General features: G+C 35.9%; 2 protein-coding genes across 3 annotated transcripts in view; both read right to left on the bottom strand.

Moving 5' to 3' along the window:
• Positions 1 to 1095: 1095 nt before the first annotated feature.
• On the bottom strand, positions 1096 to 9031 carry LOC111460294 (nitrate regulatory gene2 protein-like). The gene is made up of 4 exons (XM_023103495.1): positions 7607 to 9031; positions 7113 to 7297; positions 5518 to 5741; positions 1096 to 2165 (listed from the first exon to the last, which is right to left on the bottom strand). Exons 1-4 carry the CDS (start codon positions 9009 to 9011, stop codon positions 1385 to 1387), a joined length of 2595 nt encoding a protein of 864 aa, XP_022959263.1. The 5' UTR covers positions 9012 to 9031; the 3' UTR covers positions 1096 to 1384.
• Positions 9032 to 13830: 4799 nt separating this feature from the next.
• LOC111460080 (tRNA wybutosine-synthesizing protein 4-like) overlaps positions 13831 to 26439 on the bottom strand; it is a 16377-nt gene continuing 3768 nt past the window's right edge. Inside the window, exons 6-14 of one of the 2 annotated variants that reach the window (XR_002713370.1) lie at positions 25660 to 25762; positions 25164 to 25284; positions 24963 to 25010; positions 21667 to 21750; positions 16015 to 16079; positions 15043 to 15094; positions 14863 to 14901; positions 14166 to 14304; positions 13940 to 14082 (exon numbers count right to left, since the gene is read on the bottom strand). Coding sequence is in view for 1 of the 2 variants with exons in the window: in XM_023103167.1 (XP_022958935.1) it covers positions 14239 to 14304; positions 14863 to 14901; positions 15043 to 15094; positions 16015 to 16079; positions 21667 to 21750; positions 24963 to 25010; positions 25164 to 25284; positions 25660 to 25762 (578 nt within the window). In the remaining variant the exon portion in view is untranslated. Of the gene's footprint in view, positions 14305 to 14862; positions 14902 to 15042; positions 15095 to 16014; positions 16080 to 21666; positions 21751 to 24962; positions 25011 to 25163; positions 25285 to 25659; positions 25763 to 26439 lie in introns of both variants that reach the window. The other variant, XM_023103167.1, reaches the window with a different exon arrangement.

The following is a 26439-nucleotide window of genomic DNA, read 5'->3' on the forward strand; positions in this document are numbered from 1 at the left end:
CTTTTCATTAAAGTAGTTATGATAGAAGCAACATAATAGTTCTGGCAGAGGAAGCCCTAAAGACACCCCTACATTATGTAATAACAACTACGTTTCTTTTTCCCTATTTTCAACCATCAAAATTAATACCTATCATTTTAATAAATCTTTAAATACTTTATTATTAGTTTAACGTTTTCAAGATCACCACTAACAGATATTCTCCTCTTTGAGTTTTTTTCTTTCGGGCTTCCCCTTAGGTTTTTAAAAATGTGTCTGCTAGAAAAAGGTTCGTTCTACTCCCCAACCGACGTGGGATCTCACAATCCACCTCCCTTCGAGGCACAACGTCCTCACTAGCACTCGTTCCTTTCTTCAATCGATGTGGGACCCCCCAATCCACTCCCTTCGGAACAAAGCGTCCTTGTTGGCACACCGCCTCGTGTCCATCCTCTTTCAGGGCTCAGCCTCTTCACCAGCACATCGCCTCGTGTCCACTCCCTTCGAAGCTCAGCCTCCTTGCTCGTATATCGCCTCGTGTCCACTCCTTTCGAGGCTCGGCCTCCTCGCTGGTACATCACCCAGTGTCTGGCTCTTATACCATCTGTAACAGTCCAAGTCCACCACTATCAGATATTGTCTTCTTTGGGCTTTCTTTATCAAGCTTTCTCTCAACGTTTTAAAACGCCTCTCCTATAGAGAGGTTTCTACACCCTTTGTAAAAAGTGTTTCGTTCTCCTTCCTAGCATACGTGGGATTTCACATTATCTCTATAAACTTTAAAAAAAATACTTATATTGAAAACTTAGTTACCTTCTAACAACACTATGTTAAAGTTAGAAATACGAGCAAAATAAATCGAAAAAAATAAGCCAGCAAATGAATCCGTCTTTTCGAAAGTCGTGGGGTACCATTCCGGTCTTAAGAAAAGTCGTCCACAATGATCGCTTCAGCCAAATCCAATACATTTTTACCAACGAAGTTCTTGTTTAGCCCAAAGATGAAGACCGTTCGGGAAACCCTACAAATATAACTACGCAGAATGCAATCAAAATAGTGGCTTTCTTATGTAAGTGGGGTGAGGGGAATGGGGAGTGGGGAGTGGGGAATGGGAAATGGGGAGCAAAGCAAGATGCTTTATATTTATTAATTTGGCTGAAAATGTGAATCTGATACAACAATCAAACCAATTTCCTATACATACAAACCTTTTGTTTAACCCCAACAAACCACAGGAAATGGGAAAAGGATCAGAGTACGAAAATTCATGATATTTACAGATTAATAAAATTACCCAAATTCTATTACTTACTTACCAATAATGATAATATCAGAGCCTTCTTCCAACTCCTCCGTTCTTTCTGCAACAAAAAAAAGAAAGACCACAAGGGGGAAAGTAGTGTGCCTATTTGATAGAGTAAGAGTGAGTACAAACAGACTCGAGCGCCTCCATGAACAACGCCGAGAAGCTGGTCAAGGCCTGGAACACCCCAGGCAATCCAGTTTGGAGATTGTTAAGTGTCACTGCTCTCGTCATTTCTACTGCTTTGGAATGCTTTATCTTCTCTTCTTCAACCCGTCTTTGGCAAGCGACGAGCTCGAGTTTTTTCTCCGCTAAAGGATCCCGAGCATCTAATATATGCCCATTGTCAGTCCCTGTGTCTGGAAGTCCTATGCCAACCATGGAGTATGAGTTGTAAAACTTCTTCTCTAAGTTCATGATTGATGCTGATTTTTTCTCAAACTCCTTCGATGTCGATTCGGTCCGTTTCTTAATCTTCATCTCTTCGGTCTGTTTTTCGGATATGCCTTGAACAACAGTGATGAAACTTTTGATTGCCACGGAAGCAACCGTGTCAGGGACTCGATCTAGAGCAAGCTTCCACTGATCACAAAATATCTCAGAAGGTTCTTTGTTGTCAGGTAACTTGTCGTTGTTGACTGGAAGAAAGGAGAGTTTAAGCCAGCCATGGAGGGATTGGATAAATTCACGTTGGAACTTAATCAAACGACAGAAGCTCGAGTGCCAAGCTGTGACCATGGACTCGAGATCACGAGTCGCCTGGCGGTGCAATTCAGAAGTCGAGTCACCATGAGTTGTTTGGTTAACAAGGCCTTGAACCTGTTGCACAATGTTGTTCTGGATGTCATGGTATTGGTGCATTGATCTCCACATGTACATAAGCCTGTATCACATGATAGTCAGTAACGATTCAAATTAAATGTATTGAAAACGATAAATTATAGGCAGGATTTCTGTTTCCACAAACAATGCAGATCTTGTCTTTCAAGCGAAAATCATAATAGTAAATAATAAAAAGAGGAAGATCCAACAGTCAAGTTTTATTACATATATCAAGAGAAAACTGTTCATATATCTCATGAAAGATACAAGAAGGTTTTATCATTTTCTGCAACAAAATAGACGATGTCCAAAGTACTTCAATCCTTGATACCTCCTACACATCTCATTAGCGCAGATTCTAGGTTTCAAATGGCAACATATTCACTAATCATCAGACAGTTTGTGTGAGATCCCACCTCGGTTGGAGAGGAGAATGAAGCATTCCTTAGAAGGGTGTGGAAACCTCTCCCTAGCAGACGCGTTTTAGAATCTTGAAAAGAAGCACGAAAAGAAAAGTCCAAAGAGAACGATATCTTCTAGCGGTGGGCTTGGGCTGTTACAAATGGTATCAAAGCTAGACACCGGGCGATGTGTTAGCAAGGAGGCTGAGCCCCGAAGGGGGGTGGACATGAGGTGGTGTGTCAGCAAGGATGCTGGGCCCCGAAGAGAGGTGGATTGGGGAGTCCCACATCGATTGGAGAAGGGAACGAGTGCCAACGAGGATGTTAGGCCCCAAAAGAGGGTGGATTGTAAGATCCCACCTCGGTTAGGGAGGAGAACGAAGCAGTTTTTATAAGAGTGTGAAAACTTCCCTCTAGCAAAAGCGTTTTAAAACCTTGAGGGGAAGCCCGAATGGGAAAGCCTAAAGAGGACAATATCGGCTACCGGTGGACATAATTTGTATCAATCCAAGTCTAAATTTGAGATGACTGCAAAATGTGACACTCAGATTATTTCAACTCTTTGTTGCCTCTGAAGAAAACAAAACCACCAATCAGTCCCTCACTCCACGGACTTTATCTAACTACAAGCTGTAGTATGAAAATGTCGCTTGGACAACTATTTCTCGGTCTACATCCCAATGGTGCCAAAAGATCCAAGGTCTAAATGTCTAACCTCCAGCTAATGAATATGAACATCACCATCCAAAAGGTACTAAATGAGACAGGTGAATGAATCTACGCCCCATAAAACCATCTTGAGAGAAGATAACAGAGAATTCACCCCATCCTAGGCGTATTATGATGTTGCAACTCGTCGAGTATCCCGAATGAGTCTCAAACGTTATCCTTTTATAAAATTTGAATTATTTTCTATAATCTAGGTTTCCATATATGATTGTTTTCTGGGTTCTCAATCCACAGACCACATAGCCACTTTCTGCTAATGGCCAACCCTAAACCAATCCTACCAGTTTGAATCCTCTAACCATGCCATGCCAGTATCCACTTTTTCTCTCGACTTTCCTTCAGGTAGACTAAGGCACCGGGATGCTATCTTGTAAAAAGTCTAATCTCGCTAGAGGAAAGAGCATTTCTCGGACAATGAAATCTCTCGCTTTCCCGGATCAGTTTCTCTATCAGGGAGATGAGACCATATTAAGACTCAAGTCCAAAGAAAACTACTCACAATGCAAAAGCAAGACGCAAAACATTCCAGGATTACTTCAGCCGTTGCATCTCATACATGCTTAGGGTGGGGGCATTACAGTTAAATTGATTTTTTTTTTTTTTTTTTTTTTTTGCAGAAGATCCGGCTGACAAAATCTAGTCACTAGACAAGCATTACATTCCTTGACATTTTTAGACAGGGTCCACCACAAAATAAAAGTTATTGGATTCAAAGAACAGTTAATCCTATTGCACAGCTTGAAACATATTACACTGTCCCTAAAGTCAATAGCTCAAATGAAATATCAGTAGAAGTCTGGTATTATGGGGATAGGGGCCACTGACATTATGTTAAGATCCCAAACACAAACAGAACACAGCAGAGTAGAATTACAAGATTAATCTTGAATCTTGAAGTTAATGTCTATTTGATCCCTCAACTTTTAAAAGTATCTAATAGGTTCCTAGACTTTCGTTTGTGTCGAATAAATCTTTCAACCTTCAATTACATGTCTAATAGGCCCCTAAAATATTCGAAATTTTTAAAAATCAATTGATCTATTGGACATAAATTTGAACTTTATGTTTAATAGAATCCTAAACTTTGAATTGTGTTTAGTAGATGCATGAATTTTTAAAAATTTGTTAGCTCGATTGGGACCAAATAGATACAAATCTCAAAATTTTAATTTAATCAATAAAAATGGTAATATCAAAATATGACCTACCCCAGAAACCCTCTCTCCCTATTCATAACAAAGTTCCACCAAACTAATTACCAAAATGTCCTTACTAATATTCCCAATATATCTCCCGTTAGTACTCACATGTTGTCGGCTAAACATCAAGTAAACAATTATGACACACTTAGCACATGCAATAATAGTTCAGGGATAAACGTGTGGAGGCCACTGACTCATGCAAGGAAAAAGTCTCTTCTAAATGGTGCAATTCAAGCTAATAGGACTAGTTTCGAAGCCAGTAAAACCTTGAAGCTTCAAAATCATAAGACCAGCCTGTTTTACTAAATCGCATAAACATTTTAAATTAAAAAGGCATGGTTATCTAGGAATATGACTGTTACCATCAAATTTGAAATTCAGAATTCAGAGAATGGAGGGATGTGTGAACTGCAAGGATGGTTGGGAAGGCGTCCCACGTCGACTAATTAAAGAGTTGATCATGGGTTTATAAGTAAGGAATACCATCTCCATTGGCACGAGCCTTTTGGGGAAGCCCAAAACAAAGCCATGAAAGCTTATGCTCAAAGTAGACAATATCATACCACTGTGGAGGTCCGTGATTCCTAACATGGTATCAAAATGCCCTTAACTTAGCCATGTCAATAGAATCCTCAAGTGTCAAATAAAAAAGTTGTGAGCCTCGAAGGTGTAGTCAAAAGTGACTCAAGCGACGAAAAAAAGTGTACTTTGTTCAAGGGCTCTAGAAAAAAGAGTCGAGCCTCAATTAAGGGAAGGTTGTTCGAGGGCTCCATAGGTCTCAGGAGAGGCTCTATGGTGTACTTTGTTCGAGAGAAGGATTGTTGGGAGGACGTCCTACATCCGCTAATTAAGGAGTTGATCATGGGTTTATAAGAAAGGAATAGCATCTCCATTGGCATGAGGCCTTTTGGGGAAGCCCAAAGCAAAGCCATGAGAGCTTATACTCAAAGTGGACAATATAATAGTGGAGAATCGTGATTCCTAACATTCTCTTGTCAATACTATTGCTGCACAGTTTTCATCTCATAATTTTGCACCAAAACAATTGTCACAAAAAACATACTGAAGAGAGTGGAGTTACCCATGGCATAGTTCAACAAGCTGAGGAATAAGATCTGAATCTCTTAGACCAACGATGGCAGTAGAAGTTGTATTGACAGCCTGAGACGTGACAATAATCAACGACTGCAGTCTAGTTATAGCTGCCTTCGTCTTATCGAGCTTGCTTTCGTCCTCGCCCTTGTACTCCTGACTCTGCAATGAGGACAACTTCTTTTCGTGTTCAATTTTTACACCTTCTCTAGCCTGAAAATAATTTTTATACAAAACATTAGCCATCAGAAACATCAAAAATATAGTTTCTTTACATAATTAAAAGGCTATACTAAGGATGACAAGCCTGTAATATTCGAGGGTGGCTTTGAATGAATAACAAAAAGATAACACTACCCTTTCAAAAAGATAACACTACCCTTTTCTATCACATATTAATATACACACACATAGAGATCACAAAAACAAATAAACTACACTTATTCTGGAATTCTTTGTGTTTCAAAGTTCTAGAAACCAACTATACCAGACATTCCACAGGGTACCAAATAGTTAGACACTAACACAGCCTTAACCGGTTCGACTTTGCCCTGGCTTTCCCCTTATTCGTGACACTATACTACAGAAGGGAAAAAAAAAATACGCTACAATCTGATGAATGCTTAATGTTGAGAGGGAGTCCCACATTGGCTAATTTAGGGAATGATCATGGGTTTATAAGTAAGGAATACATCTCCATTGGTACAAGACCTTTTGGGAAGCCTAGGGAGGCATAAGAATATTAGCTGAATTATCTTATTTTTTGGTCAACGGGTAATTGACAATATCATACTATTGTAGAGGTCCGTGATTCTACACTTAAATTAGACACGCTTACAATACAATGAAGCAAAATAAAACGAGATGAAAGTACACGCTTACAATACAATGAAGCAAAATAAAACGAGATGAAAGTTTGGCATGTAACAATAAAATGTAGTTTTTAAGATCATTTCATCACAAACAAAATCTCTTTTCTTAAAGAAATCCAGTTAGTGTAACAGATACAAATACTTCCAAATATAATAACATATCGACGGATTAAACTTGAGCATAGTTTAATGGCTACCCACAAAGTCTTAAAAAGTAATATATTAGAGTAGAACAATAAATAAATAAATATATATATATAGATAGATAGATATAGATATAATTGGGTATGTAAAATTCAAGGATTGCTTGGGAACAGTGAATTAGGCAGACCCATTTGTCAATAAGACAAATATCAAGGGGTAATACGGTCATTAACATAATTGCACCGAAAAATGTTTGTCATTCAGACAAGATGATATCGAAAATCACGAAAATGCCACACCTCCATAGTCAAAAGGCGTCGCCATGGAGGGCAGTATCATCATAAATGCAAAGACCCAGTGGCATTTACGTCATTTTGGTATCTCTGCTGTGGACTCAAGCTAACATGTAGCAGAGACATTGCTGAGTCATATTTCTAAAAACACCTTTTTGAAAAATAAAATACTTTTTCACAATAAATAATTATAAAAATTTAAAAAAAAAAAAAAAAAAAAGGAAATTTAGAAATTTGTGATGAAAAAGTCTCTACCTAATCTTTCTTTTTCTTACCTTTACTTCCTGGTAAAGCTTCTTCTCCCAAGCCAAAAGCCGGTCCAATGTCGTGCAGAGGCTCTTTGAACCGCCCGATTGATCGAGCGAACCGGTGTCGAGTCGGTACTTGACCGACAATGGCGGTTTCGAGGTCCAGGTCGAGCTCAAGGTGCTCAACACGCTGCTCGAATGGTACACCGTCTCTGCCAATTGTGAAAATCAAATTTCAATTCTTATGATTGAAGAGAAAATCAAATTTCAAATTAAGGATTTCAGCAGAAATGAAGAAATTAGGTTTCGCGTTTGGTTCATGAGGAATTGCGAGAAAACTTGGGAGCGATGAGTTTCCGATTCACATGAAAATCTTCGTCAATATGATCGGAAATCGATAAATTGATCTATGAGAAGTCGTTCCATTCAACATTTGAACCAGAATTGCAGCAATTTGATCCTCGAATTCGAAACTCCAAAGTAATTAAAGAGATGGAAAATGAAGATAACTTTGTTCTTACTTTTTAGCTGTCGAAAGCTCTTATCCAATTCTGCTTTACCAATTTCTAGCATCTTCGATACTGGATCTCCTGCAGCAGCCGCCTTCTCGAAGTTTTCTTTGAGAGAATCCACAATTTCCTTCAAATCTTTGTGCCTCACAACAATTCTCAGGTCCGAGAGCTCACCGGTCCGGTAGCTTCCAGCGAAGGAACCTGCGTCATCGGATTTCTCCATCCGCGTCGCGTAGTTGGCTGGTGGAGGAGGAGTAACAGGCTCGGGCGCTACTGACTCCGTTCGGATCGAGGAATCGAAATTCGATTGAGTGTCAGTCTCTGATCTCAAATCGGCGTCTGTACAGTCTATCTCATCGATGTCTGATGAGCTCGTTGTGCTGTAGTGATCTCCCCAATCGCTGCATTGAACTTCTTCTCTTTCTGTTTCTGTGTCGTCGAGATGGTGCTTCTGTTGCTGGAATTGATGACCGTCGTCCTTTTTGCTCTCCGATTTCCTGTTAAAGAAGATGTAATCCGATTGTTCAGTTTCGTCATCGTAATCATGGTAGTGGTTGTTTGGATGAGGCTTCGGTGGCATCTGATTTTGAGATCGACTCTGGAAGAATTCAGAGGAAGGAGGAGATGGAGGACGGAAATTATCCCAGTTCCAGACAGAGGAAGCTTGAGAAGGAGTAGTGGAGTAAGTGGAATTAGGATAAGCAGTGGAAAACGAAGCAGAAAAGCTAGATTTCTCACTCCGTGGAGAGGACGAAGGATCCGATTCCGAGAGAATATGAGGGAGCTTCGGCGTCTGTTTACGGCGGCGATGTTGCCGGTGCGGAACGGAAGACGAAATACTCGACGCTGAGAGAATACGCGGAAGCTTGGAGCTCGCTATGGTGTGCGACGGAGATGTAGAAAACGACGGCGGCGCCGGAGGAGGATGGACAGAAGGCGACGGCGACGGAACACTTGGCGGGACGGAATTCGTACCAAAAACTGCTCGCCTAGGCGGCAACGGTGGCGGCGTATGTGGCTGGGGAGGGTTTTGGGCGTTGTGAATAAAGACAGAGGGGGTTTGGTCGGAGACGGAGAGAGGTTGGCCAGCGGCAAAGGCACAGAGGGCGGAACCGGTGAGGCGAAGAGAGCGGCAGTAGTCAGCATGTGCGGCGGCCAAATGGTGGCGAGAACGGACGGCGTGTTTCATGAGACGGCGGCGGTCCTTGCACCGTCGGACAGTGTCTTCCTGGTCGAGCTTTGAGGCTGTACAGCCCATTGTGGGCGTGGGCGGCGTCCGTGGGTGGTGGGAGGAGAGTTGAGTGTAGCGCTGGTGGAGAGTGGAGAGTGGAGAGTGGAGAGTGGAGAGTGGGGGAAGCGAATGAATGTATGGCACTAATTTTGTACGCGATTTTTTGGCTCTTCCAGCGCCCATTTCGGGTCTCTCTCTGTCCCCTTTCTCTCTTAAAAGATATCAAATTTGGACCATTTTGTTTACAATTATCTTTTTTTTATTATAATATGAGTATTTTAAAATGAAGAAATGACGTAATAACTCAAGTAAAATAATAAATAAATTAATTAATAACTCTTTTTTAAATCAGCCCTCCCCCAGACTTTTCCTACACTTTTTTCAATTATCTCTCTTCCACCGACCTATATCAATTTCTCAAAAAATATATATATATATATATATAAATGTGTTTGAAAAATAAAAATGGCATTTTAACAGTTACCTAGATTTAATTGGAGAATCATATTTACCAGAATTGTTGTCATCTTCCTCTTTTTATCCTAGTTTTATTTTTAGTGAATAACAAACTGTCATGTGAGATCCTTCTTAATTATCGTTGCAATTACTTAGAATTAGAAATTAAATGCAATAACTTTATATGAATTCTCTAAATCACATCAATTCACCAACAATATCTATTAAATAGTGTTAATAAAAAGCTCAGATTTGGAATTAAAAATGGATTAAAAAAATAGGCCTTTCTTGGATACAGATTTTCTATTCGAATTTTTATGCTACGGAAACGAAAATAAGAGATAAAAAACCCTCTACCGATCAATGATGCATAAATGATAGAAAAATTTCTCGATCAAAACCTTACTTTCCCTCAATCTATTTACTTGGACTTCGGCGAAGGCGAGGACGAAATTGTCCCAACCTTTGCTTTTCAGTTAGGTTTAATTGCGACGAGAATAATATCGACCCATCATTTTCTTCTTTTCTTTCTCCCCCATCCTTTCCCCTTCTCTATCCATCTTTTCCGACCTCTCCCTCATTGAACCTCATTTCTGTTGATGTCGATCACCCAAACTAATGATTCAAGGATAGAACGATCGCATCATTTTCTTACCATGGGTACCTCGGTTTTTTCTTTTCTTTTCTTTTTTGGACAACGTCTATTTTATTGTTAATTGTTGTGGGAGGGCGAGTTTTTTTTTTTTTTCTTCAAAAAATTAATAAATTATGTAGCAAATGAAAATAAAAAATGTGAATGAATTTTTAAATTAAATCATCTATTAAATGAAAATTAACAGAACAAAATCATCATTTTATTGTAAAAAGAAAGAAAGAACATCATCATTTTCCACAATATCCTTGTTTAATTAACCTTTTGAATTGGAATCAAGTTGTTCACTAACAAAATGACGTCGTTTTCGGATATTCTTCCAATAAATGGAGCCTTTTGGGTAAAAAAAATAATAAATAAATTGAAAAAGCTAAAGATATTGGGAGGGAAAAATTAAAGCAACCTTTCAAAATCCAAAAATTCAAACCTCTTTTTTTATTATTATTATTATTATCTCTTTTTGTTCGACTAAATTTTTAAAGGTGTTTGAAAGTTGGATTAGGTGTGTCGGGTTATTGCTAAAAACATTTAATCCCAACCACTTTTATTATGTAATGAACCCAACCCAACTCAACTTAATCCAACCATAATTCTTTTGTGTTAAGTTGGTCGGAGTTGTTCAGATCATTTATTTAAAATTCTATTTATTTATTTATTTTCAAACATTTGATGAAAATTTGAAACTCAATTTAAATATATATTTTTGTAAAATTACCTTCTAAATGGTTAAAAATTATTTTTAACCAAAAATAAATTATAAAAAATAGTATAAAATTAAAATAAATATATGTATAATAATGGTATGGTAAGGAGAGGTCCATAACTTCTATCCATGAAGTTTATGCAATTTAACCAATCATGTTCCTGTCGCCACATGTGCATGTTTAAATGTTACTATCGTTCTATCAAAATGATTAACGGCCAAAAGTATCTATTCAGCATTAGATCCCGACAACATATCTTTTTTTTCTTTTTAATTTATATATCATCTTTTATATTCTGTTGTGCTTTTTACGAGTCATGTTCACTCCTTTTGTTGAAAAACAATCTCAAAACCCTAAAATTAATATGAAAGAGGTAACTTTTTAATAGATAAGAACAAGAGGCAACAAAGTGAAATGGTTTTGCTTCTTGAAAAAATTGACGATAACACGTAGTCAGCTTCATCTCAATGCTACTTTATTGTTCGCCTTTATCTTGACACCTCTGATTATAAGTGGTTATGAATGCTTTATCTTCTCAGCTCGATCTCACTATTTTTCGTGCCCTTCGTTTGTTATTTTCACTATGTCGATCGTGATTCTGCATTTGGCCACTTGTCTATAGTTGATCGCATCTCCTTCACCTTCGATCACAATATCATCGCACAGATCAGTCGTAACTTTTCTTGTCGATCTATTTGGCTATTCATGTCCAATTTGATTCGGTTTTTCACCAGTTTGGGTTGGTTCGAGTCCAGATCATTAGGTTTTTCTCTGATTTTCAGTTTGACTTGGGGGTTTAACCTATGTTTGTTTTTTCTTTTATTCATTGATTTTTCTTCCATTCTGTTTTTGAATAAGTTTCACGTACGCGCGTATTGAATGACATGTATAATTTATGAAAATATTTTTATGGCAATTACACATCAGTTTCATGACATCTTACATCAGAGTGGCTAAAGCTCGATTGACTAATTGTCGTTCCCCATTGAGCAAAGCATGTCAAGATTCCAAGATATGTACCATTAGAGAGTTGACATTGTCGGTTAGTAGGTTAATTGACACTTGGTCACCTATATTTTGACATATCATGTTTGGGGTCCCCATATGTACTTGCATGTTCTCGTTTCAGTATGCATATCCAAACTCCCAACAAGGAGGTTAGTCATTTGTATTTTAGTACTCGATCTTTCAAGTAAGGGTAAGGACAAGGACGTATAAGGCATGTGATGAGTTCATTGTTCATTATGGCATTGAGTCCATGTCGCCATGCTTTACTTTCATAGTATTTGTTTTATTTATGGGATCACGAGTTTATAAATGTTAATTTTGAAAGTGAGATCGAGAATTTATTTGATGTTGGTTTATTTCATGATATGTTATCCTCGAATAAAGTTTTGATATTATGTCAGGAATGTTTATGTTTTAAAAAATTTGTGTTTAAAGGTTTTCATACATTTTTCTCGATGAATAAATATATATTTTAACTAAAACATTTATTTATTTATTTTTGCAATAAATAAATAAATAAAATACTGAAGTGTACCCTACCAAACATGCCTCAAACAAATAGTGAACACATCAATGATTCCACATTGGATTTAGAGCACCAACCAGATAATAGAGATTACAGGAGTGCCCCAAACTTTTGATATGTTCTTACAAGTTGTAAATGTAACATTTTCTTCAAACAACACAATAATTATATGTTCATATTTTTTAGTGTAAAAATATGTTTTGTGTTCAAAAAAATTATGTAAATATGTTCGCTTCTGAGTGTACAATGATGATTCATATAACCAAACATAACAATAATAGGTACAAACTTTCATTTTATGGGGCATTTAGAAAAATAATAATAATTCATTTGGTTCCATCTTGCCATTTATGGCCGTTTTAGAACCGTTTTTTTATGAAAATAAGGCTAAAAAAGGTCAATATGACTACTGTTTTGGAGTACTAATTATGAACCATTTTAAGAGGTTTAAGCTAAATTGGCCCACCAGTCAGCTCTAAGCTCAATTTTTTTAATAGATGGAATACATAGATACTATTAGGTCAAGTGAAATTGGACCTTGGAATGTTCGGTCAAAGCTAGCTTAGGAGCACTAAATAGAGTCTAAAATGTAAGTGAACTTACCCACTTCTTCGAGTACCAAGAGCTCATAAGAAATCCTTAAAAGGATTTAATTGATTGAAAATTTTCAATATTATTATTTGAATAAAGTTTTGTGGTAAAAAAAAAGGATTTATTACCTTTTATTATCATAAATAAATATATATTCGGATTAATCCATCCATAATCTGAAACAAATAGATAGATCCAAAATAAAAATCTTTTTCACAAAAAAAATAAATAAATAAAACCGTAAAAATACATAATAACAAGACATACACATCCGCACGATTCAATAATCTTCCGTTGGAATGCTTATGGACTAGTTGGATAAAATTGTATGTTGCATGAACAACACGTCTTGTGGATGCTTACTACGTGTTATCATATTGATATAACTATGTACGTTTTATTTGATATGATTGTATATTTGACCATGTGTATGCCTCTCGTGACAACATGAATTGAAATGTGTTATAAGGTACATCCTAAATGGTAATATATGTTAGCCTCGTAGAGAATATGCGTTGTGTTAACATGGAAGTAATGTATGCATCATCCAATGAGGCCACGTAACTTCTTTCGTAGTTCAACGACACGAGACTACGTAAGCCTATATACACACCTAGAGTTTACAAATACAGGGTATTTTCTTAGTAGCTCCACGTACATGTACATCAAAGCATGAAATTTGAACATAAAGCTATTGACATAATTTTTAGATCTCATCAAACATGACATCGTAATTACATGTGTTCACATTTTCTAACCCTATCAATGGAATCGCTTACTGAAATACTCTTATTATTAACTATTCTTCAAGTAAAGACAAGAGTCCAACTACCGATAAGCCATAGACAATCTTTTCAACACTTCAAAAGTATAAAACTAACCAAATTCACCTAATAAAACAATCCATTTGGGTAAAATTCAATACAAACTTTTCTTTGCTATTTACCAAATTTTACCAAAATCTTACTCGATGTCAAATATCGAAACAAATCACACACTATTTATGAATCTAACAATAAGCATCCAAAGTAGACTTTTATACAAAGCTGTATAGACTTAAAAAAGTAGAACATATAAAAATATAGGCATAATTGAGCACATAAAGTGTGAATTTGAGGCATAATCTCTTTGATCCAATCCCAACAAACTAAAAAGAGACGAGAAAAAGAGAAGTGGAGCAATAAAGCAAAGAGGGCAACAATGGCGCATTATGTTTGGCACATGCCACAGTCCCCACAAGTCAAAATAGCCATTAATTACTACATGCTTCAACTCAAGGGACCCACTATGTTCCACTTTCCAAACATCTGGAACAAACTCAATCAAGAACAAGAGGGAAAAAGAACAGATTTATTCAATCAATATTAAACCCCCAGCAGCTCAAACAAATGAATATCAACATACTTATACAGAGATAGAGTCAATCAGAGCATTGCCAGCAGCTGCAGTAGCCAGAAGGAAGCTCTGTATGTCTCATGCTGGTGAGGGAGGGTCAAGCGCGTTCGGGTCTCGGGGAAAGCCAAAATTCCCAAAAAGCCCCTGGGGTCATAAAAGGAAAGCAACATAGAGTTATAAGACAGTGTCCTTCAAACGGGAAAAGAAAGAGAAGTAATTCAAATTGTCCATTGCGTGTCAGTTCATTACACATATGTCAAGTTTCATCATTAAATAATCAAATTCATCTTCTTCATTTTGACATGGACTGCTCATGACAAACAGATTCATGATAAAGCCAGTTCATAACATATGTAAAGGAAAAAGTGACCATACAAGAGAATCAAAGTCTAAAAAGCTAGTGAAAATGGGTCACAAAAGGAAGCAACTTATGAGCCAGTATGAATGATGATATAAAGAACAAACTTTCCACCCTGTAATGCCGTTATCCATCAAGGAATTTTCAGTATCTTTTGTAAAATACTTGGATTGAAATGATTAAATATGTCTAATACCAGAGCATTATGAGACAAAATCAAATTTATGTGGCAAGATCATTACAGTACACAAAGTATTGCCATAAATTAGTCTAGAACATGGAGTCGCTTAATAAGGAATCATAAAAGAAAATATTAAACAAATATGGTCACGAAATAGACTCACCAGGGAATCATTGATTGCATAGGCCACGCAGTAATGCTCCTGGAAACCATCCAATGAAACTCACAATAAGTTAAGGAAAAATCTCAAATCTCAACAGTTTGAGCAGGGAACATACAAGAAGAGAAGGGGAATTCAAACGCTCATGCCTTTTCTCATTAAAACAATAGGTTATAAACTTGCCTGCATCATGTACCACTCCTCAAATTCATCAAATAACTCCAGCCGTTCAATTCTGAGGAACAAAAGTGTCAAACATGAAAATCTTCCCTGTTATACATCTCGAAAAAATTGGAAAAATCAAAGAGGAAAAAAGGAAAATCATATGAAAGAAAAGAAGACATCAATAAACCTTCAAAAAGGCACATGCTGAATGCACGATGGTTGTTAACTAATTAGATTATTGATGAAGCTAATCAAAAGGGATTCCATGTCTTTATATGAAGCCCAAATATCAAAGGCATTAGAACCAATTATACGGTAAAGTAATTTCAACCTTAAGGTAACTAGAAAGCTTACAGAAACAAATAAAATAAACAAAGAAAATAATTACAAGTAAAAAGCTACATTAGTTTGAGACTAAGAAGCACGTACACTTTACTCTGGCTAGCATGTCCATGTCCAACACGTGTCCAATACTTAGTTGAACACGTGTTAGTGTACAGATGTGTTAGATGCATCGAACAGTTATTAAGTATACTAAATAAACATATATATGACAAAAATAATAAATTTTGAGAGTGAAATACATCCAACTAACTTTTTAAGCATATAAATGTATAAAATCATGTCCTAAATTTTTAAAAAACGACATGTCGCAATGTCGGTGTCGTATCTAGTGTCTTGTATCCATATTCATTATCTTAGATTTGAGACACAACTTTATCAATAAATTAAGCAAAATCCCCTTCTATCTCACTAGATATAATTACAAATGTATCGAAAATGAAGTTTGGTGTTGAACTTTTTTTCTTTTCTTTTCTATTCTTTTTTTTATCACTCATATTTCAACTATTTGATTCTTTTTCTTCCACAAGCAAGTTTACCAATGCATCAAACATCACAGGAATGAACCACTAAACAAACCATGGCATCAGATTGACAACAATAGATAAACAAAGGAGGGAGGATGGCTAAAACCACTCTAAAACGAACCTTCGCCTTTCTTGAGCTTCGATCAAGTTATTATACACTTTCAGCATGTCCCATGCTGCAGCTGTCTATCAGCCAAAAGAGACAATATTCAAATAGTCTCCTATAAATAATTAAACCAAAACAGATTAAATAAATATATAGGAATGTAGAACGTACTGTCACTAAAGAGAACATCACAGGGTACTCACACATCACAATCTTCAACTAAAACAATATGAAAAGCTAACAACCACAGGAAAAAAAACACAGCTTCACAACCACTTGTAGACCATTGTAGCTCTGGAAATATGTATTAGATAATACGGTTCTATTTGGTTTTAGTTAAAAGGAAAAAGAAGTGGGGGAATTTGATCCAATGATGGGTTTGTTAGGTATCCAAACACAAGAAAACAAGAGATAGTAATATATTGCAGTATCAAAGAAAAATTACAACATAACAATAGCCCTTCGGGTAGGGGTCTACATTGAACCCGGCAACTCGAAACGACTCAACCCGAATTATACGTGTTGGGTTGGGTTGGATTATCATTTCGTGTTGGGTTAATTTTCTTAACCCGAAAAGATTCAGTTCGAGTTTCGGGTTCACTGTACAAAATTTCGAGTTGACCCGAACCGAACAAAAATCCTATAAAGTATATCAATATGTTTTGCATATTTATAGGTGTGCTGGAGTGGTAAAACGGCAGAACTATCGTTCCTCCCCGTGCGGGTTTAATTCCAGCCACAGACACTTCTTTTTATCATTTTTCTCATAGAAACTAAATAATTTCAATTACTTTTAATTCCAGCCACAGACACTTCTTTTTATCATTTTTCTCATAATAAGTAAATAATTTTAAATACTAAACTTGATTAAAAATCGTCCAAAATGTTTTTGACATTCTAGTGTCAACGGTAGCAGTATAAAATAAGTTTATTAGATTTTTTTATTTTGATCTAAAACTGAGATGGATAATAATAAGCTCTAACTTATTCATTATCTTTTTTTTTTCTTTTTTTCTTTTTGTTATGCATAGATTTTTAAAAAAACATTTTAACGATATTTTAATGATTATAGATTAATCTATCGAATAATTATGAATTGTGCATAGATAAAAAAAATTTAAAATTAATTTTTTTTAAACAATCCAATAGCCCAATCCGAACTTTCGGGTCAGATCAGGTCGGTTGTAAAAAATTTCGGGTTGAATTGGATTACTAATCCAACAAACCCGAACGTTTTGGTTGATCCAAAAACTTCCTTCAACCCAACCCAACCCAACCCAACCCGACCCGACCTAGGTATACCCCTATCTTCCATAAGGTTATTTATCTCCTCAAATCCCACACATGGACAATCCACCGAAATGACCCCTCCCTCAATCCTAATTACCTACCTTTATAATTAAAACACCCTTATCTAATTACTCTTACGACTCTACTACTTTCCAACTAATATTACCAATACTATCTCCTACTGATTTTGTCACGACCCTAGGTTTCTACCGACTTAAAGTTGCTACCGTATGCATGACATAGCTTCTTATGTGGAAACATTTATTTAAAAACGTCTCCATCAAATCAAACAATGTCATGGACTTACATGTTTAAGAAAAATATCTTAAGACAATACAAAAGGATAATAAAATAAACTAAAGTAAATATTAGAAATAACAAGGTCATATGCTAACCTAAGACATAATATCATAACATAACATCATTATATCATATCAAAATGCATTATCATAATATTACATAAACATACATGACACGTGCAAGGGCTACTAGGCACGTGTCATCATATATATATATATATATATGACAAGTCTTCCAACCAAGCTGATAATAAGGTCACTTACCTGATTAGCTTAAATTGTTGTTACTAATTTATCCTTAATGAAAGTTCGATTTTGTCCTTTAAAATCTAAGTCAACATAGGTGAACTGAACCCATGACATCAATTTCAAGTTCAAATCTCTATAAAGCAATTTGCTAAATTTTACGATGGTCATGTGTTGGACTTCATGTGAACATTAGACACTTTGCAGGATTAGTCTTGGATTGTTTATATATAATATTATTTTCATACAAACAATTTAACAATTTTCAGATCTTTCCTTTTCTTTCTCTCTCTTTTTCTCTCCGTGTTTCTTTTCTCTATGTTTCTTTTTTTTTAATTATGTTCCCCAGTACTTTTGGTCAATTTTAATCGATTATCCATCAGTACTTTTGGCCAATTTTAATCGATTATCTAGAATTAACTACCGATCATGACATGATTTCCTCGTAGTTCTTGGTATTTAATTTCTAACTAAAATCTAAATAATTGTAACGAAGTAAGGATAAAAGAAAAGGAAAATTTAAGATAAAACTTATTTTGATTTCCTGAAACATATGTATTATTTTGGTATTTCTTCTCTAGCACAATTCAAAAGATTTGTAACGAAATTGATGAAATTCTGACAAAAAATGAATTTAAAAATTGACTTATTGAAATGTCCTCAACATTGCTTCTTATAAGCTTGAATCTGTGCAATACTGAAGGACGAATAGTGTACATTTCGTAGGAGGTTTTGGAAAAACTCTCATTTTTATAAAAAAAAAAAAGAGAAAGATCGGAGGAATTCTTTTTATTATTATTATTATTATTATTATTATTATCTTTTTTTAGTTGTTACATTATATACCTCTAAAAAGAACTTTTGTCTTCGAAAGTGTTTAAATGGTGAATCGATATTTCTCTTTCATCCCATCAATTTTGTCCTCCTGTGGCTTCTTCTCCTTGGTGGTTTTTGCCACTGTACCTTAATGAAGGCTATTGCTCGATTACATAGGGCATTCATTACATGGGCTAAGATTCTTACTAACCTTTCCTTTATATGTCCTAGAATGTCGAAAGGCTCGTTGAAGCGTGAACTTAATTTGTCATTTCATCCAAACTTCAGAACATCTTTAATCAAGGTCATCTTCAAGCATGCAATGTTGCCTACCTCAAACTCCAAGTTTCTATGCATCACGTTGTCGTGAATCTTTTACTACTCTGAGTCATATGCATTCTTGCCTTAATCTTTTGTAGACCTCATTGGTGGCTTGGACAACTACAAAATGTTCCTTTTGTAGACCACATTCTATAACATTCATAAACATTTTGTTCATCCAAAACTCATACTCTAATAGCTTTGTGTAACGCTCACTAGCTGTAACAACCAAAAAAGATTTTAAAAAACTAATAATAATAAAAAGAAAAGAAAAAAAGGCCTGCAACCTACCTCAATCCTACAAAACGTACACGGTTCGTCTCTTGGTAAAGCACAGATTCAACCCCACAAGGAGTAATGTTATCGTTTTGAGGCCATTTCGGTAAGTCAATTATCAATTTCACTTTTCGTCAGAATTTATCAATTTCATTATAAATCTCTTGAAATGTGCTAGAAAAGAAATAATCAAAATGATACATATATTCTAAGAAATCACACTAAATTATATCTTAAATTTTCATTTTCTTTAATACTAATTTTGAGAAATTAAATACTAAGAACAATTTATGTATGTCAGGAAGTCATATCATGATCAGTAACCATTTTTAAAAAATCGATTAAAACTGGCAAGAGTACGGGTGAGCATAATTAAAATAACTAATAAATAATAATAATAATAATAATAATAATAATAAAATAGGGAAAAAGAGAAAAAATTGTTAACCTGTTCTAAATTGTTTGTAGGAAAATAATATTATAATAAACATATATATACATACCAAACATATATATACATACCAAGACTAATCATGCAAAGTGTCTAATGTACTTCAAGTCTCATAAGGTAAAATTTAGTGAAATAATTTTGCAAAAATTTGAACATGAAATTGATGTCATGGACTCACAAGGTTGGCTTAGATTTCAAAAGGCAAAATCAAACTTTCCTTAAAGATAAATTGGTGACAACAGCTTAAGTCAGTCAAGCAAGTAACATTATTATCGGTTCGGTCAGAAGGCTTATCTTATGTATGATGATATGTGCCCAGTGGCCCTTGCATGTCATGTATGTTTATGTAATATTATGATGTATTATGATGAAGCGATTTGATATGATATGATGATGTATTATTATGATGCCATTTATGGATACCGTTTGTTTTTGGCACGCTCCTATTTTAAGGGGTTCTTGGTGGTTCATTAGTTCAACCATAGCTCTTATTGTTGATCGTATTCAAATACGGATTGGAAATGGTTTTCTTACGGGTTTCTGACGTGACTCTTGGCTTAATGGGGAAATTATTATCAATACCTTTCCAGGCTTGTAGCATTTAACTACTCGGTCAAATGATTCAATTGCTTCTATGTGGAATTCTTCTCAACAAGCTTTTTAAATGAGTTTGAAAATACGGAATGAGCTATCCTCTCCAATCTTTTATCATAGGAGACTACAAATGACTCTTGGTATAGGCCTCTTAATCTTTCTTAAACTTTCACGGTTTGCTCTTTGATAGAGGATTTGATTCACTCAAATGGACGAACTACTAATAAACTTTATTTCGTGATTTGGAAGAATGTTTACCCAAAAAATATCAAAGTTTTCTAATGGGAACTTAGTCATGGGGGAATAATAAAGTTGATTGTCTTCAACGTTGAATGCCTTACTTCTCTCGCCCTCCTGGTTAGTCATGTGTGGTTCAAATGTTGAATGTGCGGGCCATTTATTTGCATTATGCCCATTTGCATATCGCTATTGGATATACATGTTGGATGCCTTTGGTGGTCTTTTGTCATGTACACCTTATGAGATTCTTGCTTCTGTTTTTGTGGGCCATCCGCTTCATGGTCCTAAGAAGATTTTTGGCTTGTGTTTAACGGGTGTTCTTCTAGACTCTTTGGAGGGTGCGGAATGGAAGAATTTTCAAGGACATTTCTTCTACTTTTGATGATTTCCTAAATTTGGTTAGTTTTAATGTTCTTTACTGGTGTAACTGTGAATGCCCTTTTAGCAATCATACTCTTTCCTCTCTAATTTCCAATGGGTGAGTTACACTTGGTATTTGGTAGCTATTAACTCTAAATGAATTGTTACCCCTCAGAAAAAAACCCGAATGGTCAAATATCCACTGTACAGTTCAGTTCAACTATATGTCATCAATAGCAGCATTAGTTGTTCCCTATGTAATATCAATAAATGGCCAAGAAAATAATTTCAAACAATATTATCCAAGGGGAAGCATTTGTTCAAGGCTTTAACGAAGTGTAAGCCTTGTGAACTCCTATTTCTACTTCAGAAAAAATGGTTCAAGACATCAAATTTGTCTACGGTAAAAGCTTTGCAAATTCACCATTACCATGAGAATGACGTGTAATGAGCTAAGTGTAAGGAATACCATAAGGAAATTAAATATTATTAGGGTACTGAGGGTATATCAGTCGGAATTAGTTATGAAGAGAGGGAAGGGAAGGAGATGACGCCAAGGAATAGTTTGGTTGGTTTAGGCATTGAGTGGGAATACTCAAGTGAGGAGGTTACAAGAACCTTGAATACTTGGGGAATCAGTTCTATCTTTTTAACTTTCAATATTAATTCAGTTGTTTGGTTTGCCAAGGAGAAGGGAATTTTCCAAGGAGAACGGAAACATGCAGTATTTCAGCCTCATTTTATTGCAAAGAAAATTTCAAAAAGAAAAATTACCTGCCATCCTTGGTCAAGAAAAAGCTTTTTCTTTGCAAGTAATGTTGGTGTAGCATTGATACCCAACAAAGCACAGCCTCGACTCTGAATCAATAATGTTCACAGATACATTAAATTCTTTCATATAAATGAGTAGATAGCACAATCTCGGAACCATAACCGAAAAACAGATACCTATAGACTATAGTGAAAATATCTATAAAACTTTTTTTTAGAAAGCAGGAGTTTACATACACATGTAGCTATCTGTTGCTCTTTAAAATTCTATACAATCAGACAGCTTGATATGGAATCCAAAAGTTAATAATCTGGATGCAACTTTATAGAACCCAAACAACTAAAATAGTATTTAACTATAAAAGATAAGATAGTACAATATAACCTCAAGTATTAAAGTACTTGGTATCACAACCAACCATACTAAAAAAGAGTAGGATGTGACCCTCACATAGAGACAGACAAGGCGGCGACCCTCAAGTGGCGCCCATCCGACCACGTGATGGCCAAGACAAATAAGTGTCAAGATGCGACTAAGGAGGACGTTGCATCATCTAACACACCGTATAAAGTTTGCATTGAAGCCAAGATGAGGCATAGGCACAATGGAGGCAACAAGTAGACAAGAAGGACAAAGATAGGCATGATAAAAAGTCGGGTAGGGTCTCAGGCCTTAACCTCAAAAATGGGGTTCCGAAAAGAGTTTGGACATGTGGCTCTGGAGTTAAGTCCGTCCATATGAAATATGAATGCTCGCTAAATTTGGTATAGACTGAACATTAGATGGACTCTTCACGATACCATACAACCGTCACCAAAACCATGTTTCCTCCTACGATACTAAAAATGCCTCAAAATGTACCTTAGGAGGAGGTATGGTGTTAGCTCTCCACCACCCATGGGTCCTATGACCTAAGCGAGCTACCTTGTTGCACATACGTGTGACACAGTGTGATACCCTGTGCTTTTTGAAACTTTTTGAAAAGAAATATAAAGGGAGGGAAACCTTGGTGATGGAGGACAGGTGGAAAAAAAATAAATTATAATAATATAAAGGGGGAGGAATAAGCGTATTGCAGACGCCCACCAATGGCCACATTGGTACGATGTCTCTGTCGTGCCTGGAGGATAAGTCAAAGTCGGATTACAAGGGATTTGGGGGTCGTAAAGGTGGGTCAAAACAAGTGGGAGGCGATTGGAGAAGGAATGTTTGGGATGTCCCGATATGAACGACACATGGGTCCGTTCTTTGATGAACATGACCGAGTAAGTTTCAATGGCCGATGACACCCCTGGACTTGGAATGGTATCAAGACATGTGGACCATGTTAACTGGGAACCAAGATGAGAATACGAGATGCAACGTTGCATGTGAAAAATTTTAGCCTCAAGTAGAGGCAAGATCGAGCCAAACAACTTGACCTAGTGTGAAAAGGCAAGTCAAATAGAGTCACAGACGATTGAACATGCACGCAAGGGGGCATGTGTGGCCGAACAAGCTGAGATTCCACATGAGTTGTGTTCGGTTGGCGAAGGCAAATCTCGTCCAAGGTCTGACGAAGCCACAAAGTTTGGCAAAAAAATGTGAATGAGGCTTGAGTTCCTCTTAAGGCTTGTCATGAGCGTGCGAGGATCTTGACGTCGCAAAATTAAAAAATGTACAACCTAACACTTGGCACCTCCCCTCGTTGAGTATTCACACTCAAGGGCTTTGAACCATCAACTTCTTTGCTATAATTGGACATTGTTGGCTATATCTTATCTACTAGACCCAAAGGGTTTTGAACCCTCGACTTCTTTGTTATCCAAGGATAGTGACATCAAAATTTTCCTATCATCCATACCATTCACCATGCATAAAAACCTTTATTTTGGCTAGCTAAGACAGCCTAATGCTTACAATATCTAAGCTAGGGTTTTAAACCCTCGATTTCTTTGTTATCCAAGATTAGAGACACCAAAATTTTCCTGTCATCCATACCATTCACTGTGCATAAAAACCTTTACTTTCGATGATTGCTGACAAAAAAATAGCAACCAATTCTCTTACGTTTCTCCAAATCTAATTTACAAATTCATCCTTCCATTTTACCGTCTTTCTATCATTCACTAAAAGATTGGTTGTGTTTCCCACCTAAAAATCATACTAACTAGAAGAGATAGTAGAGGAGAGCACTTATGATGGACACTTGGGATAAAATAAGACACTTGTTACGAAACTAGTAAGTTGAAACTACCCAACACTGATTCTCTTTTCTTTTTTTCTTTTTTTTTCTCTTTTTAAGGAATGTCGAACTCTCACAGAGAAAAATGAAAGAATACAAAAAACATACAAAAGACAGCCCAACAATAGAAGCCAAAATAGAACAAAACTAGAGGGTGCATTTGGGATTGCTTTTGGTGGGGTCAAAAGCAATTCTGGATGTTTTAAACTGCTCAGTGTGTTTAGTAGAACTGATTATTAATTAATTCATACACAATCACTTTCTGGTTTTGTTAAATGTATCGAAGTTAAAATTTAGTGTATCGTGTATTGTAATACAGTGTATAGTAAGTTTCGATTTTTAATTAAAATTATTTGTACATATATATAATCAAGAACTTAACCTCAAGTTGTAAATGATACAAAATATGAAGGATTCTTTAAAATGTTGTTTATAATTTTTGGGTATTCTCTCACCAGTACATATTGGCTCTAACGAAGATATTCCAAGTCGATTTTCACTAATATTTTCAAGGTTAACGTTCCACTTATTGGCCCTCCCTTGAATCCTAAGGCCAATCTTTTATGGGTAAATGCAGTTAAAGCTATCTTTACAGAAATTTGGATGGAAAGGAATGAATGAATTTTCCACAGCACGCAGCTAGACCTCCTCTTGGTATTCTATCTCAAAGGCTTTTGCTGGATTCTCTTTGATATATTTGCCTCAATTGGAATACTTCAAACTTAAATATATCCTTTGTCAATCTAAGTGGCTCAGTGGTCCCTTTCTTTTCTTTTCTTTTCTTTTCTTTTTTCATTTCTTCAATGAAAAGTTTCGCTTCTTTTTTTTTCTTTTTTTTTTTTTGTTTGGTTTAAAAAAGATTGGACCCCCTTTGGTATTAGGGTGGGGGTGGTTCAGTTAGTTGTGCTGGTTTTTTTAATGCCGTTTTGTTTTCTATTGTTTTCGATCATTATTCTCAATAAAAGCTTGTTTTAACTTTAAAAAAAATAACAATAATAATAATAAGAAGAAGAAGAAGAAGAAGAAAGAAAAGAATAGACTACATAATTCATGGACTATCAAAGACAGTTGTACCTCTAAATTTCTGATCATTTGTTGGCCGAAGGCATCATCTGGATGAATCTGTTAAAGATTGCAGTCGCAAGTTACCAAACCATCATTTAAAACAAAGTCATGTTCCAGTGGAGATATCAAGAATACAACCGAATTCAAAAGGAAAGAAGTTCCACCAGAGATGCAAGATACAAAACTTGTTTAAGTTCAGATAAGCAAAACCTGCTCATATAAAAAGAATATTGCTGTTGAAAATGCTTTTGATGCCCAACCAACTATAGCCTGACTCAAATCTGGATCCACGTATATCAAAACGCATTCTGCAATTATAAATGTCGGCAAACTGATAACAATATCAGGATAAAAGATATTAATAATTTCCATGTGAAGCCAAAAAGTAGGGAAATTGTTGGATTTATCAGATGTGCAAACCCACTCTTATATTTCACTAAAACAGCCCACTCATCCATCCAAATATCCCTCCCCCTTAACCCCCACAACGACCCACAGGCTCCAAGACACCATGACTAAAAAGATCACAAGACCGACGAATTCAGAGACGAGTAAGCATATCACAAAAGACATTAACAGAACAACTCCCGTGAATGAAATGTGAAATATGACCTTAAAAGACCAAAATGATCCACCAAATAGTTAAGGATGTACAAAGCACTTAAACACTGAACCACGAGGTGAAAAATCTTATGTGCTTCCATACCTGGGATCCATACCAGCAATAGCCAATACATCATTTAACTTATCAATATCACGCAAGTCAACAGGGAGTAGCTTGTAGTGATCGCTATGGACTTCTCCTTTTTCTGCAAAGCAATGATATGTATGGCAGTTGAAAATACATGAATATATTTTGAGAAGCAGGAAAATGGCTAAAAAACCATGTAGAATGTGTTTGCCGCTGTTTTCCATCAAATTAAAATGTAATACTGCAGAGCCAACAACCATTTGTTACAATTTCAAGGACAACAACAAGAAGTAAACCAAAATTGCAGGAAACGTGTTAGATCCCGTTATCTTCCAGATTTCCACTCAAGTTCAATAGCTCATTAAATCAGTCATATATTTCTCATTCTAGCATCCAAATGATACATACAATTATATTTCCCATCAGTAGTATAAAAAGAACCTTAAAAGATAAGTGCATTCGTTCAAAGGGGAATTATTACAGGAAACGGCCAATAAAATGTGTCACTCGAAAGTACAAGATTGATGTTAGTATACGCATTTTTTAAATAATATTATTAGCATTTGACACCAATCAGAAAGAATACTGTTGCACTTTTCCTATTAAGCAAGTGGAGAACAAATGAAAAATATATTTCATCACAAATTAAAATCTGAGAAAATTATGATAATGTTGGACACGAATTTATAGAAAATTAAGAAATACAAATAATAAGAGGGAAATTATAAATACACCATTGTATTTGAGACGATTGTGAAAGGTTGCGTTGCCTTTTTTTTTTTTTTTTTTTTTTTT

This window comes from Cucurbita moschata, unplaced genomic scaffold (assembly GCF_002738365.1).
Source record: "Cucurbita moschata cultivar Rifu unplaced genomic scaffold, Cmos_1.0 Cmo_Scf00023, whole genome shotgun sequence".
NCBI lineage: Eukaryota > Viridiplantae > Streptophyta > Magnoliopsida > Cucurbitales > Cucurbitaceae > Cucurbita > Cucurbita moschata.

Coding starts and splice junctions, on each gene's coding strand:
- LOC111460294 (XM_023103495.1), bottom strand. CDS start 9,011: ATGGGCGCTGGAAGAGCCAAAAAATCGCGTACAAAATTAGTGCCATAC. Junction 5,742..7,112: donor AGCTTTACCAGGAAGTAAAG/GTAAGAAAAAGA, acceptor AATTATTTTCAG/GCTAGAGAAGGTGTAAAAAT. Junction 2,166..5,517: donor CTTGTTGAACTATGCCATGG/GTAACTCCACTC, acceptor CATGTGATACAG/GCTTATGTACATGTGGAGAT.